Genomic DNA, 15,832 nt, shown 5'->3' on the forward strand with positions numbered 1-15,832 from the left:
CCTTTTCATATCTGCAGCACAGGCCAACCTGCTAAGCCTGAAGCAGCAGGGAGACTAAAAGTAAAGAGGAAAGAAGGGAAGACAGAAGGAAAAAAAGAGAATTTTAATGAAATGACGCTCTAGTAGAAGGTAAGAGAGCAGCATATGGCTGCTCTTGTGTTCAGGTGTGGAGTGGAAGAGAGAGTAAGAAGAGCAAAGATTCATGAGAGCAGCCCCAGGCTACCTGTCACTCTGATCCAAGCTACAATTTCAGCTAAGAGCCTCTCACATCCTGAGCGCTACCTGCACCCAGGTCTGCATGTAATCCAGTCTGGTGGCCTTGTCATCTGGAAACATAAGCAAAACAGAAAGAAGATGTAGCAAAGGCAAATGAGAAAATTGAGTGGAGAGATAGAATGAGGAAGGATATAGAACAAAACATGGTATAAAGGGTACAGAGAAAAAGAAGCAGAGGGAAAGTTGACTAACTTAGAAGGTGAAGGAGTGCTTGACTGAGGCTCGAGTGGGAGAGTAAAAGAGTTCAGTATGCTTGAAACAAACTCAGTTGTACGACGTGTCTGGCCACATCTAAAGGTGTAAGTGCTCATACCCATTCCAAATGGCCACACTCAAAGGTCTGGTGAAAAGCCTGCCATCAAATCCTCCTCCTGGCTGGATCCCACTGCCTCCCAAATCTCTCTCTAAGAGCTCTGTGTCTTTTGTGTGCTCTGTTGTTTTGACACAGTCAATCTTTTTTGGGCAGTGTCTTCATGATCATTCATGATGTTTCACTTGGTTGCACACACAAAAAGTGACAGAAGTAGATGTGTGAGGAATGAAAAAAGAGGCTGAGAGAGAAATTCAAACCCTGCCTACTTTCTCACCTCCACACACCTGACCAATCACTGTGTGGATGTGAGTGTTAGAAAGTTACAAAAATTGTCAGACATAGTCCCGCCAATTCCAACGTCAGAAAGGTGTGGAATGAGGGGATTTCAGATGCTGTTAGACAATCTGACAAGCACTTTGTTTGAAGAATACTGCAGCCTTAAGGCTGTTCAGACCAACAATGGCACTGTGTCAAAAGCATATAGCACTCTCGTTCATTCGAGACAACAGCCCTTCAGTGTCTGCACAACAGTGCAGACACTGAAGGCTCAGACAAAATCACCTGGCTCAACTTTCGCAGAAAGCCAATGCAAGGTACAATGAACTACACTGGTCTATCAAATACAAGCACACATGTCTCGTAGATTACTTTGTAACGTGAACAACATATTTCTGCTAGATGCAATTGTCGAGACAGGCTAAAATGATTGCCATCATGACAACCAAAGTTGGGAAGTCTTTCCTCACAAGCCTTATGTATCACTCAAATTGGACTTTGGATCTTTTAACATGTGCTTGTAGCAACACACCCACACCAACAAAGTCCTTACATTTTTTTCTGATGCAGTACTATTTTTGGTCTAAACACCTGCAAATAATAGTTGCAATACTGGCTCGGTATGGCAACTTTTGTGTGGGTTGGACAAGAACCCTCAGAGCTGAGACCAGTCCTCTGAGTTGATCTGGGCACAGGCAACCCCAGATTTCACTCTGCTCCACGCTCCACTTTGTCCCCTGTTACTTCCCTGAAGAACACAAGTTAGATTTGTTTCTTAAAATAGTAAATTTTATTTCTTATGTTAGGTGTATCCAATGAATATGTGTACCAGTCTGCATATGCATGTGTAGTGTATATTGCTTTAAAAGTCCCCTTGAATATGAATGAAACTTTCTTCCTTTCATGTAGTTAGGTTTCAGGTCACGTATATAATGCCTGCAGGCAGTGCACTTTAGTGTTAGACTCGGTGTCCTGACAGTGTTGGACCTGTTTAAAAGTTTAAAGTTTGTCCATCCAGCCTTTGCCCTCAGACTGTGCATGGTGGTCGATGTAAGAGCCTCAGTGGGACCTGTGTTTGTGCAAGGCAGCTGTGATTTAATTGAAATGGAGTTCATTTAATTTGGTTGGAGCAAAGTCTAAACCCCCTGATTGATCGTGAGCTGCTCCGCCGTTCCCTAAAAGTTATACGGGCATCTATCACTTGTTGTGATGGCGGCTTTATGTGTTCCTGGCAGAGTGTCAACGGCAGCACAGTCAATGGACTTCAGATCATTCTGACAAACAAAATGGAAAGAGAGTGGCACAAGTTGAAGCTTTGTTTTTTTTTTTTGTGTGTTTTTGGAAGTTGATTAAAATACATGCATCGTTTAGTTGGACTGACCCAGGGTTGCAACGGATATTTTTATCAGCAATTGATCTGTTTATCATTTTTTCTATTAATAGGTTGTTGTTTTTTTAGGTAAGTTCCCAAAGCCCAAGTTGAAGTCTTAAAATAGCTTGTTTTGTCTGACCAACAGTCCAAAACCCAAGGATATTCAGTGCACAATGAGCTGGGCTAAACATTAAGAGTGGCAGGGAGGGAAAAGCTAGGCTCTTTCCAAAGGTAAAAAAGGCTATGTGCATAACCTCATAAAACCGCAACTTGTTATTTTTACACTTCAGTTTTTCTACAGGTTAAACAAACGAGATATACCATGTTAATGAGAGAGGTGTAGAGGTGCTGGCCGCTGGTAAGTTCCTGGCTTTTTATATTATGCGTACGGGCACAAGAGTGGTATCAATCTTCTCCTTAAACTCTCTAGCAAAAGCAAACGTATTTCCCAAAATGTTGAACTGTCCTTTTAATAAATAACTTGTTGATTAATCAATGATCAAAATTAATCGATTCATTTATCATCTAATGGGTTAAGTAGGCCTACAACACTGAATGTTACAAAGAAAATGTGAGTATTGTGAAAAGAGAAACATTCTCACATGTGCAGCCGGCATGCTGTGATATTTAGAGATTGCTTAACTTTTAAATTCTTTCCAATTTGTCATGCAAAATATAATAATGAATATAAATCCATGGCAATACACAGACAGCCGATCACACTTACACATGAATAATCCTTTCATTGTTTTTTTATAGTGATTCATTACTTTGGAGAGGGGCCCGCAAGTGGGGCCATTCCTGGATGGTCTATTAGGGTTATGAGAAATTATGCTTTGGTACCACTGTCCTCACAGAGAGAGAAAGAACACCCTGCAACCACACTGATGCAAACAAAACACCCAGCAGAATAATGGCCAGCATAGCCACTCACAACCATAAGGGAGCACTTCAGGAGAATATTAGCTTATTCACACAATAGTATTACTGGGCTCATTACCCACCGTTATGCAAGGAATGTGCAGTATGTATTTCCTATTAATCATTTCAAAAGTAATATCTGTTGACTTTTATTTTCTGTGAACATGAGTTTCTTACATTACTCATTATTACAGTGCGTCACTCCCCAAGCATAGGTAATTGCCTCTTCCCTGTTCCCCAAAAATAGTGGCTCTGCTGAGACTGTTCTCATTTATAAACTTAAAGCAGCAATGATCATCTGCTGGCAGATGCTATTCTGTTGAGTGCAGCTTGAGTATGGTGTATCTGAGTGACTGACTCGAGACCAAATATACTGCACCTCATAGAAGAGGGTGCAGAGATGTTGTGAAAGTTTTACTAAAATGTTCCCAGGTATTTTCCAGAAAGGTACTGTATGGAACTCAGACAAGCCAAAAATATAATTGAATACATCAATAAATAATTCATAGTTACTTAAATAATAAAAATGGAAGAAGAAATATAAAGCTTTATATCTTTCCTTTACATCCAGTTTTGTCTATTTGTCGTATATGAAATAAATAAAAACATATTTTACACTTCTATTTATCTATTTATTTTATATTTATTTGCTAATTTTATTTTTCAGTTCTTTAGTTTTTCCTTTTTTTAGATATTGGTGTACATTTAATCATTTTATAAATTTTCTTATGTTTTCCTCACACAACATTTACCGTTTCTTGAACACAGTGAGTGCCAGCCTTTTTTGGCTAGCTACCTAGCTGCAGCTAACTTTCTTTATAAAACTGCAGGTAATGTTAATCATCGTCAGCTAAATGAATAAATGTAAATGTAATCCATATGCTGTGTGGAGGGACACCGTACAAACTCTTGTAACCATAACGTTAGCTAAAGCATTTTAGCCGGCAAGCTAACACTAACAAAGTTAGCTAGCTAACAGGATAATCCACAGACCTCAGTGTCGACCACAGTTTTAAGTGGAACGACTTTGAAATAGTACAGTGAAGTAATAGACAGCATGTTACAGTAAATAAGAAAATATATTTTTAGGGAATTTTAGCAAACGGATCAATTGAAACACTATGAGCAATCTCTACTATACTTGAGTAGTTTATGTGTTTGGGTCTAAATAAGCACTGGTATGAGTGGTGGCTTGTTGGACTCAGGAGTGAGTATTGATTGGTTATTTCATTTAGACCTCTCATCCATATCGGTTGTTTTTCCACTGGTTAAGATGTTTAGGTGTGAGAGGGCTCATTGAAGGCATTCCTGTCTAATTGGTAATGGATTTAATCTAATCCTCTTTTTCTTTCCGGACTGGCGGATTTTTTTATTCCTGTCATCAATATGTATTGATTCTGAAACTACACTGAGATGTGTGGCAGCTCATTTCACTTGAGAAAGTATTTTGTCTTCACTGGTGATGATTGGTGGTTGTTAAGCCGCTTCCCTTGCTCCTGATTGGCTGTACTACTATTGATTTTGAAGTCACATTGACATGAATGATGCCTTATTGGATTCAGAACAGAAAGCACTATTGATTAGTCATGTAATTGAAGTCTTTCCCCTTTCATCACTGCCTGTTTTTCATTTCCTATAACTACTGATCCCACAGTTGCGCTTCATTCATTAATGTATCCTCACACTAAAATTTAATTGTTTAAAAGCTAACAGCTATGATGGAAGCAGGATGTATTGTTTCATGTAAAAAGCTGAAAAAAGCTACAACATCTTGACTTTTTGAGTTTGGTTTCTTATTTGTGAAAGCGTGCAGCTTATTTGAAAGAAGAGAGACACAGTAATGTGTCACTTGAACACACATAAAAAAATAAAACTCCCTTACAATGGAGCTGATCAAAAAGCAAGTGCCACTGCAGCTGGAATAGTAGTTGGAAAGATACAACAAGAATACTAATATAACAATATAATGTATAATAAACCAAATGAAATGATTGGTAAAGCAAATAGCATTATTTTTTAGACCATGAAATATTTGAGATGATGAAAGAAGAAAAAAACATTTTAGACTTAATTGAAATAATAATTACATAGCTTTTTACTTAGAAAGTAATAACTTTAACTAATTACTTTAACACATCACTGAGTAATACATCACCAACAGCAGCCAAAAACCTAAATTCAAGGTGTCAAAAAAGTAAAAAAAAAAAAGTGGGGCCTTACAAAAGTGTTGCAGGTCTGATAAAAACATTGATTAACCTGGCCGTAGATGTCACAGTGTGAGTGGGCTGTAGATGTACAGAAGGGCTTGGCAGATATGATAAAAGGGGTTGTTGGTAGAGCAGATATTAGACGATCAGACAGTTGAATTGCTCTGAATGATGCCAGAGGCCCCTCGCAAGCAAAATCACCCACTCAAGTTCTTAGCCCTCCCAACCCCCAGAAGAGCTCAGGATGTACTTCACACACGATTACGCTCAAAAACAAGGTGGCAACCAAGCATGCAACCTGTCAGTTTTGCCCACTCGCTCACCCAGAGCTGGTAGATAATGGAAGCAGTTTTTTTTTTTATAAATTGTTATGATTTTTTTCATTTTTAGAGCATAACTGCAAGACATTCTACAATAGCATGTGTTGTTTACATTTTTCATATTTCCATATTATGGAGGGCAACACTTCTGCCTATTTTTATATATCAAAAATACAAGTTGTGTGTGTTTTGGGGGATGTCTAGTGGTGGCTAAGATCTTTGAAGTCCTGTTAATGTGCTGTAATGAGCCGGAGATGAGAGGGTGGGTAATTAAAACATAGACTCCTGCAGTGCTTCATGTGGGCTCAAAAAGCATGTACCCCTCTGATGTATATACACACACAAACTGAAAGAGAAAGGAACAGGCAGAATAATTATAATAATAATTTCTGAATGTACACAAAAATAAATACTAATTCAGCTTCCACAACAACACACTTGCATGCACACAGTCACTGTGTTTACTACATTGATGGCAGAGAGTAGGCTGAGACTTCAATACCAAAGCTGGCTCCACTCACCTCTCTAACATCCAACCTCTGCCCCACACCCCACTAGAGAAATTCTTGGGTCACCAAGTCTACAGCTACGGCCAGCTCCTCTCCATCACCTTCACCTCTGAGACCGCCGAGCTGCTCCCCGACCACGTCACTGTGCTCCTCCAAGGCTCTGGAATCACCCTGTCTGCTGACCTTTCACCCCAACCAGTGCTTGACCATGACTCTGGCCTCACTCCGCGGTACTCCTTCATTGTCAGGTACAAGGATGCAGGCATGGAGTTGTCAGTTTGTGAGTCTGTGCACATGCTTTTTTTATGAACTTGAGTCTCTCTGGAAAATACCAAAGCCAGAATGTGTGCATAAGAATAGATGTCAGGATGTTTGTTTTTCTCTTCATCTATGCATCTCCCTGTTGCCTGACCTGTTCTTTGTAACAATATATAGAGTCTGCAGAGTACAGATTATCCAGGACACCCATGTACTGATTACAGCTCACCCACACTGACTGTGCTGTCATGGTCTATCGGGACCATATATCAGGACCATGCATGAATGTCATGATGAGCCAGCTCCCCCATGCGCTGTCATGTAGATCTGGCAGGTACACAGCAGCAGCATTACGTTTCCATTTTTCCATTTTATACATTTAGCCAATGGTCTCACCCGGAGTGACTTGAAATGTATGCAGCAGTAGAATGACACTAAGTGCAAAAAAAGTGATGCTAAGGGGGAGCAACAGTCAAACTCACAGGACAACACATTAATACAAAACTAAGTGTCTAGAGGGTACATAGGTGCAGTAGTGGTTTGAGCTAAATGCTAAAGGCAGCGTGCTAACATGCTCACAATGACAACGCTAACATGTTGATGTTAAGTAGGTATAGTGTTTACCATGTTAACCATCTTAGTTTAGCTTGTAAGCATGCAACCATTTGCTAATTAGCACTAAACACAAGTACAGCTGAGGCTGATGGGAATGTCATTAGTTTTGCAGGTACTTGGTCATAAACATAAGTATTGGACAAATTTAAATTTTGACCTGATGATGGTGCTATAGGAAAAATTAAGGGATCACCAAAGTTAGTACAATTCATCTTAAGGGGGGTGTGAATATCTGCACTAAATTTCATGGCAAACCATCCAATAGTTGTTGAGACATTTCACTTAAAACCACAAATATCATCCTTCTTTAGGCTTCATCCTCTGGGGACCATGAATGTCTGTACAACATTTTGTACCAATCCATGTACTAGATGTTGAGAATTTTGGACTGGAGGATGACCAGGTTGTAGCAAGGAAGGGAGAGCTAAGTGAAATATGGAAATATGAAAGGAAATGGCGACAGCATGCAGAGCACTAGATGGAGTGTAGAGTGGGTCCATGGCTGGGAGGTACAGTATGTGGGCAGTGGTCCCTATGCAGACTGTTATGCCAATGCCAGGGCTTCAAATTTGATACAAGCAGCCACAGACAGCCAGCAGATGAAATGAAACATTATTTATCTCAATGAGGAAAACATAATTAAAGGAGCAAGAAAAAGTAGAATATAAATATTATACCAAAACATGGTCATATAACCATTAGGGAGGTAAGCAAATACGAACACATTATACAGATATAAACGGAGTAGGTTGGCATGTAGGTACTGAAAAGTGTGAAGTCACAGTTCTTTTATCATCATTAGGAACTGTGGAGGTATGTTGGTTGGACGTATTCCTAAAGGTAATTACAGTGTGTGTGTGTGTGTGTGTGTGTGTGTGTGTGTGTGTGTGTGTGTGTGTGTGTGTGCACTTCAGGCTGTACAGAGCTCTATAGAAACATACACTGCATGTGTGTGCCATGGATAGCTGCAGCCCACATGCCAGGACTTGGCTCAGTGATTTTCTAATTTAATGGCAAAGTTAAGTTTTTATTAAATATTTTGTCCATATTTTTTATCCATGAGTCTCTGGGTTAAAACATCTCTGACCTACCACAACACTTTGCTGTAAACAGTTGCAGTTTTAAATGTCTAAGTAGTTTTACTCACTGAGGTATAATGCATGCTGTAGCCTCCCACACCTGCATGTAGAATTGTTAATTTGTTTTTATAGTAATCTGATCACATTCATACTCCTCCAGTAGCATATGTACAGAAAAATATACAGATAGATGTAAACTCAGAAAGAAATATCATACAAATGTGTATTGTTGGTATAGTTTTTATTATAATCCGAGGGCAACAGCACCTCTTTGAATACTGCAGCAATCAGAGGATCTGATATTGTGATAAATATAGCAGCAATCAAAATCAAGCTGCGACACAGTTCCTGTCACACAGAGCTGATTGTGTTTACATTACTCGTAGCTGGCAGTCTGCTGTTTTTGTTTTCTCTGTGTCTACTGTTAGATTATATTAAGTTGTGTGTGTGTGTCAGTTGTAATAGATTGTTTTGTGTTGTTGACAGTTGATTAGCATCTCTATTCGGAAACTGAGACTAAAGCACTGATTGAGTAGTCTTTCTCCAGCCTGCGTTTTGTTTTTACTGCATCATGAGTTTTAAATGTATTTTCTTTATTCCAAGATGCCGTTAAGTTAAGGATAGGTTCACATTTTTTTCAAGTTTTTCTTAAAATAATACTCACATGCCCATATGTACATTGAAATTTGGAGGGGTTTGTTGTCTTTTTACCCACAGACTGTGTATGACCAATAATCGAACGACATTTCCACCACATGGCTTTTGTTTACAATTTCTGGGCTGTTTGAGTTTTGCCTTTGTGAACGCAAACTGGACCAGTTGGAAAATTGAAACAATGTATCATCCTCGCATTGGTTCGATTCAGTGGCCGGACCTTTTATGTGTGAATCTGCCCTAAAAGTTGAGCTGAAGCTAATATGAGACTTCAGCTTTCTTTCAATTACAGTCTGTTTACTGCGAAATTCCCTCGTTTCGTTTCACTATTGAGCAACAGTGAAGGGATAGTAACAGAAGGAGGGAATTTTGTACAGAAAAAAGAATGTAAATGAGAACTGTAGATTTTCTCCCCCATCACTTTTATTGAAATCAAGTTTAGCTACAATCTCTCATGACCACTAGAGACAGGAGGATCAGTTACAGCCACCAATAACTCTTATATTACTCTAATATACATAGGGGCATGGGAGTACTATTTTAAGACAGACTTCACAGAATGTGAACCTATCCTGAGCTATTGTCTCTGGCCCAGCGACAAAATCAGCCTTTACTTTTAAGATATTCATAGTGTCTGCCTCAGCAGCATACCAAAAAGGCAGATTGTGCTAGAACATGTAGTTCCTTCTTAAAGGTAACAGCCTACTCTCCCCTCTTACGCTCTTCTGTGTTCTCAGACCAGTCCAATTTGTTGTTGATATTGACACTCAGCTATTTGTAGGACTGTGCTACTGTCACTTTCTCTGCTGGAAATCCTCTACCAGCTCTTTCATCTTACATTAGACTTTCGCTTGGTTATCCTTGCACCAATTTGCTCTCTACCAAGACTCCTGCAGGCCTTTTTCCTTCTTGCCCTTCACGGCAAAGTGGTCAATCCGAAGGCGGGAGTGACTGGAGGAGGCAGACCAGTGCTGAAGAGATGAACCCTGGTGTGATGGCCTGTGGGGAAGCATCAGTGTAATCAGTCACATTGTTGTGGAGAGATCTCATTAGACCCGTCAACCTGGGGGAGTAGTAGTGCAGCTGGCCTGGTCTCCATGTTGAACCTGTTAAAAAACAGGCTTAAGTCATTCACTCTATTTTTGTTCTCATTCCCCTCTTGGCCTGACTTCTTGTAGCCAGTAATCCTTCTCATCCCACTCAGCACCTCCTTCATACTGTTTTGTTGCAATTTTTCTTCTATTCTGCCCCTGTGTTTCTATCTTTAATTATCCTCCTCAGCACCCGCAGACCAACTTAATTTCCTCCCTGTAGCCAGCCCTGGAAACCCTCTTCTTCCCTAAGATGGGATTTCTTTGTTTTCCAGTGTTTGTTTAAAGTGAGCCACAGAAAATAACAATCTGTTTAATGGAAGGGTCCACATGGACATTGACATGTTACGTAGCCAGGGAGCCCTGCATTGTCCTCTCTGTGTGCTCCACAGGGTATGTTCTAGTCCATTAGCTCAAAACAGTCCTGTAGAGCCTCCACATATTTCTGGGATCATTCTGGTCTTGATAACACTGGGCAGCTGATTGTTGGCTACTGCTGAAAGGAATCTAAAAAAACGAGTAATATGTAAAATTTTGAAGTTGAAGAAAAGGTACGGTAGCTTATTCCGAGTACTTTCCTAGGACGGGTGCTGCACTAGTTCATATGGGAGATGATTAAAGCATGAGCTGGCCAGAATCCTTGGTCAGAAAAGGTCTGACTTGATGGATGTTAGAGACTGTAAAACTGCAGTCTACAGTCTCTAAAATAAGAGATGCCCACTTCAACTAGAACATCATGTGATGGGAAAGAGAGAGATAGTGTGTAAGAGAGTGCAAAGTGATAGTAGTATAATCCAATAATCACAGATAAAGAGTCTTCTTGTTTATTGTGTTTATTATTTTTGCCCACAGTAAACAAGAAGAGTTTGTCTATCTGTGAGTTTGTTTTGATCTTTTCTACGATCGTGCACCCGATATAGTGTTTACGATTTGGAGCTGTGCACGCTGCTACTTTTTAGTATGATGTAATAAACCCTGTGTCTGTATCAGTGTGGAATATATCACTTGGACTCTGTACATTCAGCTGCTATATTAGATATTTATGTAGATATTTGCTGCATGTAAACTATATATCTATATCCTGTGTATGTTGGTATATTTTTAGCCATTCTAGCAGCATTGCATTTAGGGATGGCAGTCAGTCTGTCAGTCAGTCAGTCGGTCCTCTTCTTTGGTCAAGATTATTTGATAAATTGTCACAATTTTTTTTTTTTACAGACATTCATGGCCCCCAGAGGATGTACACTACTTGCTCAGCACCAAACAGCAGACAGACATAGTTAGAGACTAGCTGGTGAACATAGTGGAACATTTAGCAGCTAAATAGCTAACTAGTTCCCTCAGGAGTTGGTAGACACCAAAAATAGAGCTAAAAGATTTAATATTGGCCTTATTCATTCATCACACATTCATCAGGTGGCGAGAAAAACAACTGAAATGAATGATAATGTTGCTCTGTAACTGCTGGATGTGTAAATAATCAACTGTTTGCTAACAAGTTATGCCATATCAACTTCAAAGGTGATGATACTGTATATCAGTGTTGATATCACAACTTGTTACTGCTGCCCACAAGTGACTGAAAATGTCTGTTATTCCCCCCAAAAGAATCTACCAAAACCAGCAGAAATGTTCTAAAGGAACAGTGACAGATCTAATTCAGACAATTTGTGGTTTTAGGGGAGGTCAGGTGCTATTTCTTGGCGGACAACAGTTGGCTGTAGTTACTGTGTGCAGCATCCTGAAGTCTTGTTGTCACAGAGAGTTTGTCTGTATGAAGACCAAAATTAAAACCTGTGCTCACCAATGATATCTGGCAACCCATGCTGCTCAGCACAGGACAGATGGATAAATAAAGTATATATCCAACACGTTACTCCCCCAAAAATCACAAATGACAATTCACTGTCAGGTTTTATCTTTAATGATGATGGCCCATTTGTAGGTTTTGGAAGCTGTCCAGCTACCCATACTGGACTGACAAGGACTGTCTGATTTCAACAGCTTCTCAAAATGTTGCTTTAAAAAAAAATGCAGTTCAAATTCAGAGGAATGCAGTCCTGAGAATTCCACAATATATTTTGCACTGATCGACTGTTTGATGGAGTTCAGACGATCCACTTTAACTCATGTAGTCAGGAAATATCACACATCCACATTTTCTGTAGCAGGTATTTCCACTTAGGTTGTCATCAGCCACTGGTTATCACTTGAACTTGACCATGGAAAAAAGGCAATGCAAGGTGAAAATAATGGAACCCAGGTATAAACCTTACTGTTTGTTCTTTGTTTTATGAATATATTTACCATTAACCTATTTGTCAGTTGTCCATCAAGCCTCTTGGAGACAGTTGAAACAAACTGTAAACAAAACATTGGCATAGTATCTTCTTCTAAGTTGATTTGGTGTTTGTTAGCAAACATTTGCCTATTTTACACATCCAACAGATACGGAGCAGAATTCACTCTCCTTCTAGCTCATTTTTGTTCTCATCTAACTCCTGAGGGAAATATCTGGCTTTTAGGCTGCTAACTTTGTTCATCTCATGTTTGGTGCTGGGCAGGTAGCTACAGTGGGTTTTTAAGAGCGTTTTCACTGAAAACAGCTGCCTGCTTCAATCGAAAACAACAATATCATTTAAACGTCACAATTCATATTGATCATGAAACATGTCATAGTTTTACCACTGGTTTTTCACACTTTGTTGACCACTTAAGGCCACCTTCCTGACGATAAACTTGTCATGACTTTACAAGTTGACGAGGAGCTCTTGGATGCACCATTACTTTGGTTCCTGTGAATAATTATATTAAAGGGTGGAGGCACAGGTTCAGCCTGGTCTTCCAGTCAAGAAGGGCACATCTTTTTTGCTTGCACCATCAGAGGATCCAGCCCCTGAACCGGGCTTGTGTCTTTCTGTCCCCTCCAGTACTTCCATGCCTCTCTCTGGTGCCTGCGCACTAGTAATGAGTTTCCCCTTAGCACCAAGAGCCCCAGCTAAAGAAGCTGTTTGGTTCCCCTTCTGAAATGCACTGGAGCTTGGGGGACAGAGACTGTCATTAAGTGTTCCTCTCTGGAGAAGTGCTCCACAGATCTCATTACACTTCTCAGGTACATGCACAGATGCACTTCACTACATGCTCTGTATACTCCCTCTGTCTCTTTCTGCCTCTCTCTGTCACACTCACTCACACATGCAAACATGTCAAGAATTTGTGCAAGTTAGAGTTTTTACACATTCATATTAATCCATGTGGCCATCTGGCTGTGTGATTTGCAACAATCTGATGCAACATATGCATAAAAAAATAATCTTGTTTTTGAAAATGGGAATATACAGTACGTGTTTTGCTAAAGGCATGTGAAAGCATAAATAAACATGAGTGGAAACACACACACTTCACATCTCTCTTGACTGATAGCATCTGCATTCATAGCTGGTAAATATGTTAACCCATTAAGTGGCTGTGTGTTCCCACCTGGTGCAAAGATCAAAATCAGATGAAGTAGAAATTTATGGAATCTGGGATTCAAGCAGAGGGGATTGATGAGTTGAGGAGGTGAATGGCTTATATAAGGTAGCATCCACTCTTCTCTCTGATGTTCCCTCTGTTTGCGTTCTGTTTCCTTGAAACCAGTAGGCGGGGAGGTTTTATTGCTTTGCTTGTAGCTGTATGTGATCATAAGCAGCATGTAAGCATAATATTGATGGAACCCCCCAGATGTTCAGCTACTTTTTACAATCGACTGATAAACGTTCTACGTGCGTTAGTTACTGGGGATCAGCTGTTCACTATTTTAACTGCCAAGAGAAGTGTCTCAGGAAACTGCTCATATGAATGCTTTTAAAAGGTATGAGCCAATTTGCAGCAGTCAGCAGAGTGCTAGTAGTAGTGAGGGCATGTGGTCCATCTGGCACTGAGCTCATTTCCGTCATGTTTTGATCATAGATCAGGGCCAGCTAAATATATTGAACAGAAAGCAGACTTTGCTGCCAAAATGAAAACAAACCGTTGGCTATAGGTGACTGAGCAAAGCAAGAAGAAACATGGAATTAATATGTTCCTGTGTAAACCTATGATTTATTTATGATTTATTAACCCTTACACTCCCAGGCCAAAAACTCAGTCCTTCCACTTCTTGCATTTACAATATCTTTTCAGGATATCCAGGGCTGTATGAACAAATATATAATATATAACTGTAATCCAACTATTCATTAGAATCTGTGAGGTTTTGGTATATCTAGCAGCAACTATGGGCTTACAACAGACTCCTAACCAATAAATAAAACATGGTTAGTCATCTATCTGGCTTTATATGGATTAAGGGTCAAAACCTAGAAGATGAATAGCTTAACCAATTAACCAACCAACTAACCAATTAAATAATGCAACTATTCAGTGAACCCTTTACAGTCTGTTCCGCTCTTAAGAAGAATTGGTTACAACTAAACTTTGATGCGTGCACGTTGCTTGGAAGGGTGTAACGACGTGTAAAAGGGGTTACAACCAAGCATGATAGCTCATTTTGCTTATAAGGACCAGAGCCATTGATAAATTGACTGATAGCGAGATACATCGGTTCATGGGCAAGCCTTACTTAAAAAGTGGGCGGGGCGCAGGCATCCATCGTTTTACATTATTATAATAATAATAATAATAATATACTTTATTTATATAGCACCTTTCAAAATACAGTTACAAAGTGCTTTACAATAGAAACCAGAGCACATATAAAACAAAGAGGAGAGAGAAGCAAACTAAAAGCCATAAAAACTAAACACATTATAAAACATGAGTAAAACAAACTAAAATGTCATAAAACGTAAATGAAATCACCGAAAAGCAATTTTTAAAAAAAGTGGGTTTAGTCTAGGAGCCCTGATTGCAAAGGCGCTATCATCTTTGAGTATTAATCTGGACCTTGGAACAACCAGGAACGACTCATCTCAGGGAGCAGGAAGGGACATAGGGCAATAAAAGATCTGATAAATAACTTGGGGCAAGGCCTCTCAGGGCTTTGTACGTAATCAATATTATATTGAAATCAATTCTAAAAGCAACAGGTAGCCAGTGTAAGGAAGCCAGGATCGTTGAAATGTGGTCATGTTTCTTAGCCCTAGTCAAAATCCTGGCAGCAGAGTTTTGCATGAGCTGGAGGTGGGAGAGGGATTTTTTACTGATGCCAGAGAGCAAGGAATTACAGTCTAGTCTAACTGGCTAGTTATGGAGGCATGTATAACTTTCCAGATTATGTATTGATATTAATAGACAATCTAATTAAAATGTGTTTTTTCAAAAGCAGAATGGCACAATTAGAATATGCTATTAGAATATGCTAATAATATGCCCATACGTGTTTTATTTGTGTAACTCATTTGTATTTTTCAACTTTACAGTTACTTACATGCTTACTTATCCTCCCTGTACCTTATCTTCATGTCTGTTTGTCTTTCTCCGTCCCTCACAAACCATTTATGTCTTGCTCCCTTGCTCACCTTGTATCTCTATCTCTGTTCTCTCTCTAAGGGTACTTGTGTGGGTGTGTATTTGTGTGTTTGTGTGCACGTGTGTGTCCAGTTTTCTTTTGGGCTTTTCTCTCCTGATGATCTTCTCTCATCCTCAGTGGAGCAGGCTTAATTACAGTATGGCTCTCCGCGCTCTGCTTAGTGCTGATTAAAAGAGACACTGACGCTCCATAGGGAAAGCCTGACTGGGAGTTTGTTCACTTTCATGCACACTCTGCTTATCGCTGTCTGACCAGCTCCATTACCATGGCTTTGAGGCCCAGTTTGTAATTGCCTCTCTTTATTATTGTGCCTACATGTCAGGCAAGGGAACAAGGACCCGCCGCATCAATGGAGAGTCTGTGTGGCAAGCCAGGAATGCACACACACACGCTCACATCTGCACAGTATAAATGTGAATGCTAAGACAG

The 15,832-nt window shown here is 39.8% G+C and overlaps 1 protein-coding gene across 1 annotated transcript in view; it reads left to right on the plus strand.

Annotated features, from left to right (window-relative positions):
* Nucleotides 1-15,832, plus strand: part of lamc3 (laminin, gamma 3) — a 101,367-nt gene that overhangs the window by 54,377 nt on the left and 31,158 nt on the right. The window contains exon 10 of the mRNA XM_044175459.1: nucleotides 6,244-6,442. Coding sequence (XP_044031394.1) covers nucleotides 6,244-6,442 — 199 coding nt within the window. The remainder of the gene's footprint in view (nucleotides 1-6,243; nucleotides 6,443-15,832) is intronic.

This window comes from Siniperca chuatsi, linkage group LG18 (assembly GCF_020085105.1).
Source record: "Siniperca chuatsi isolate FFG_IHB_CAS linkage group LG18, ASM2008510v1, whole genome shotgun sequence".
Lineage (NCBI taxonomy): Eukaryota > Metazoa > Chordata > Actinopteri > Centrarchiformes > Sinipercidae > Siniperca > Siniperca chuatsi.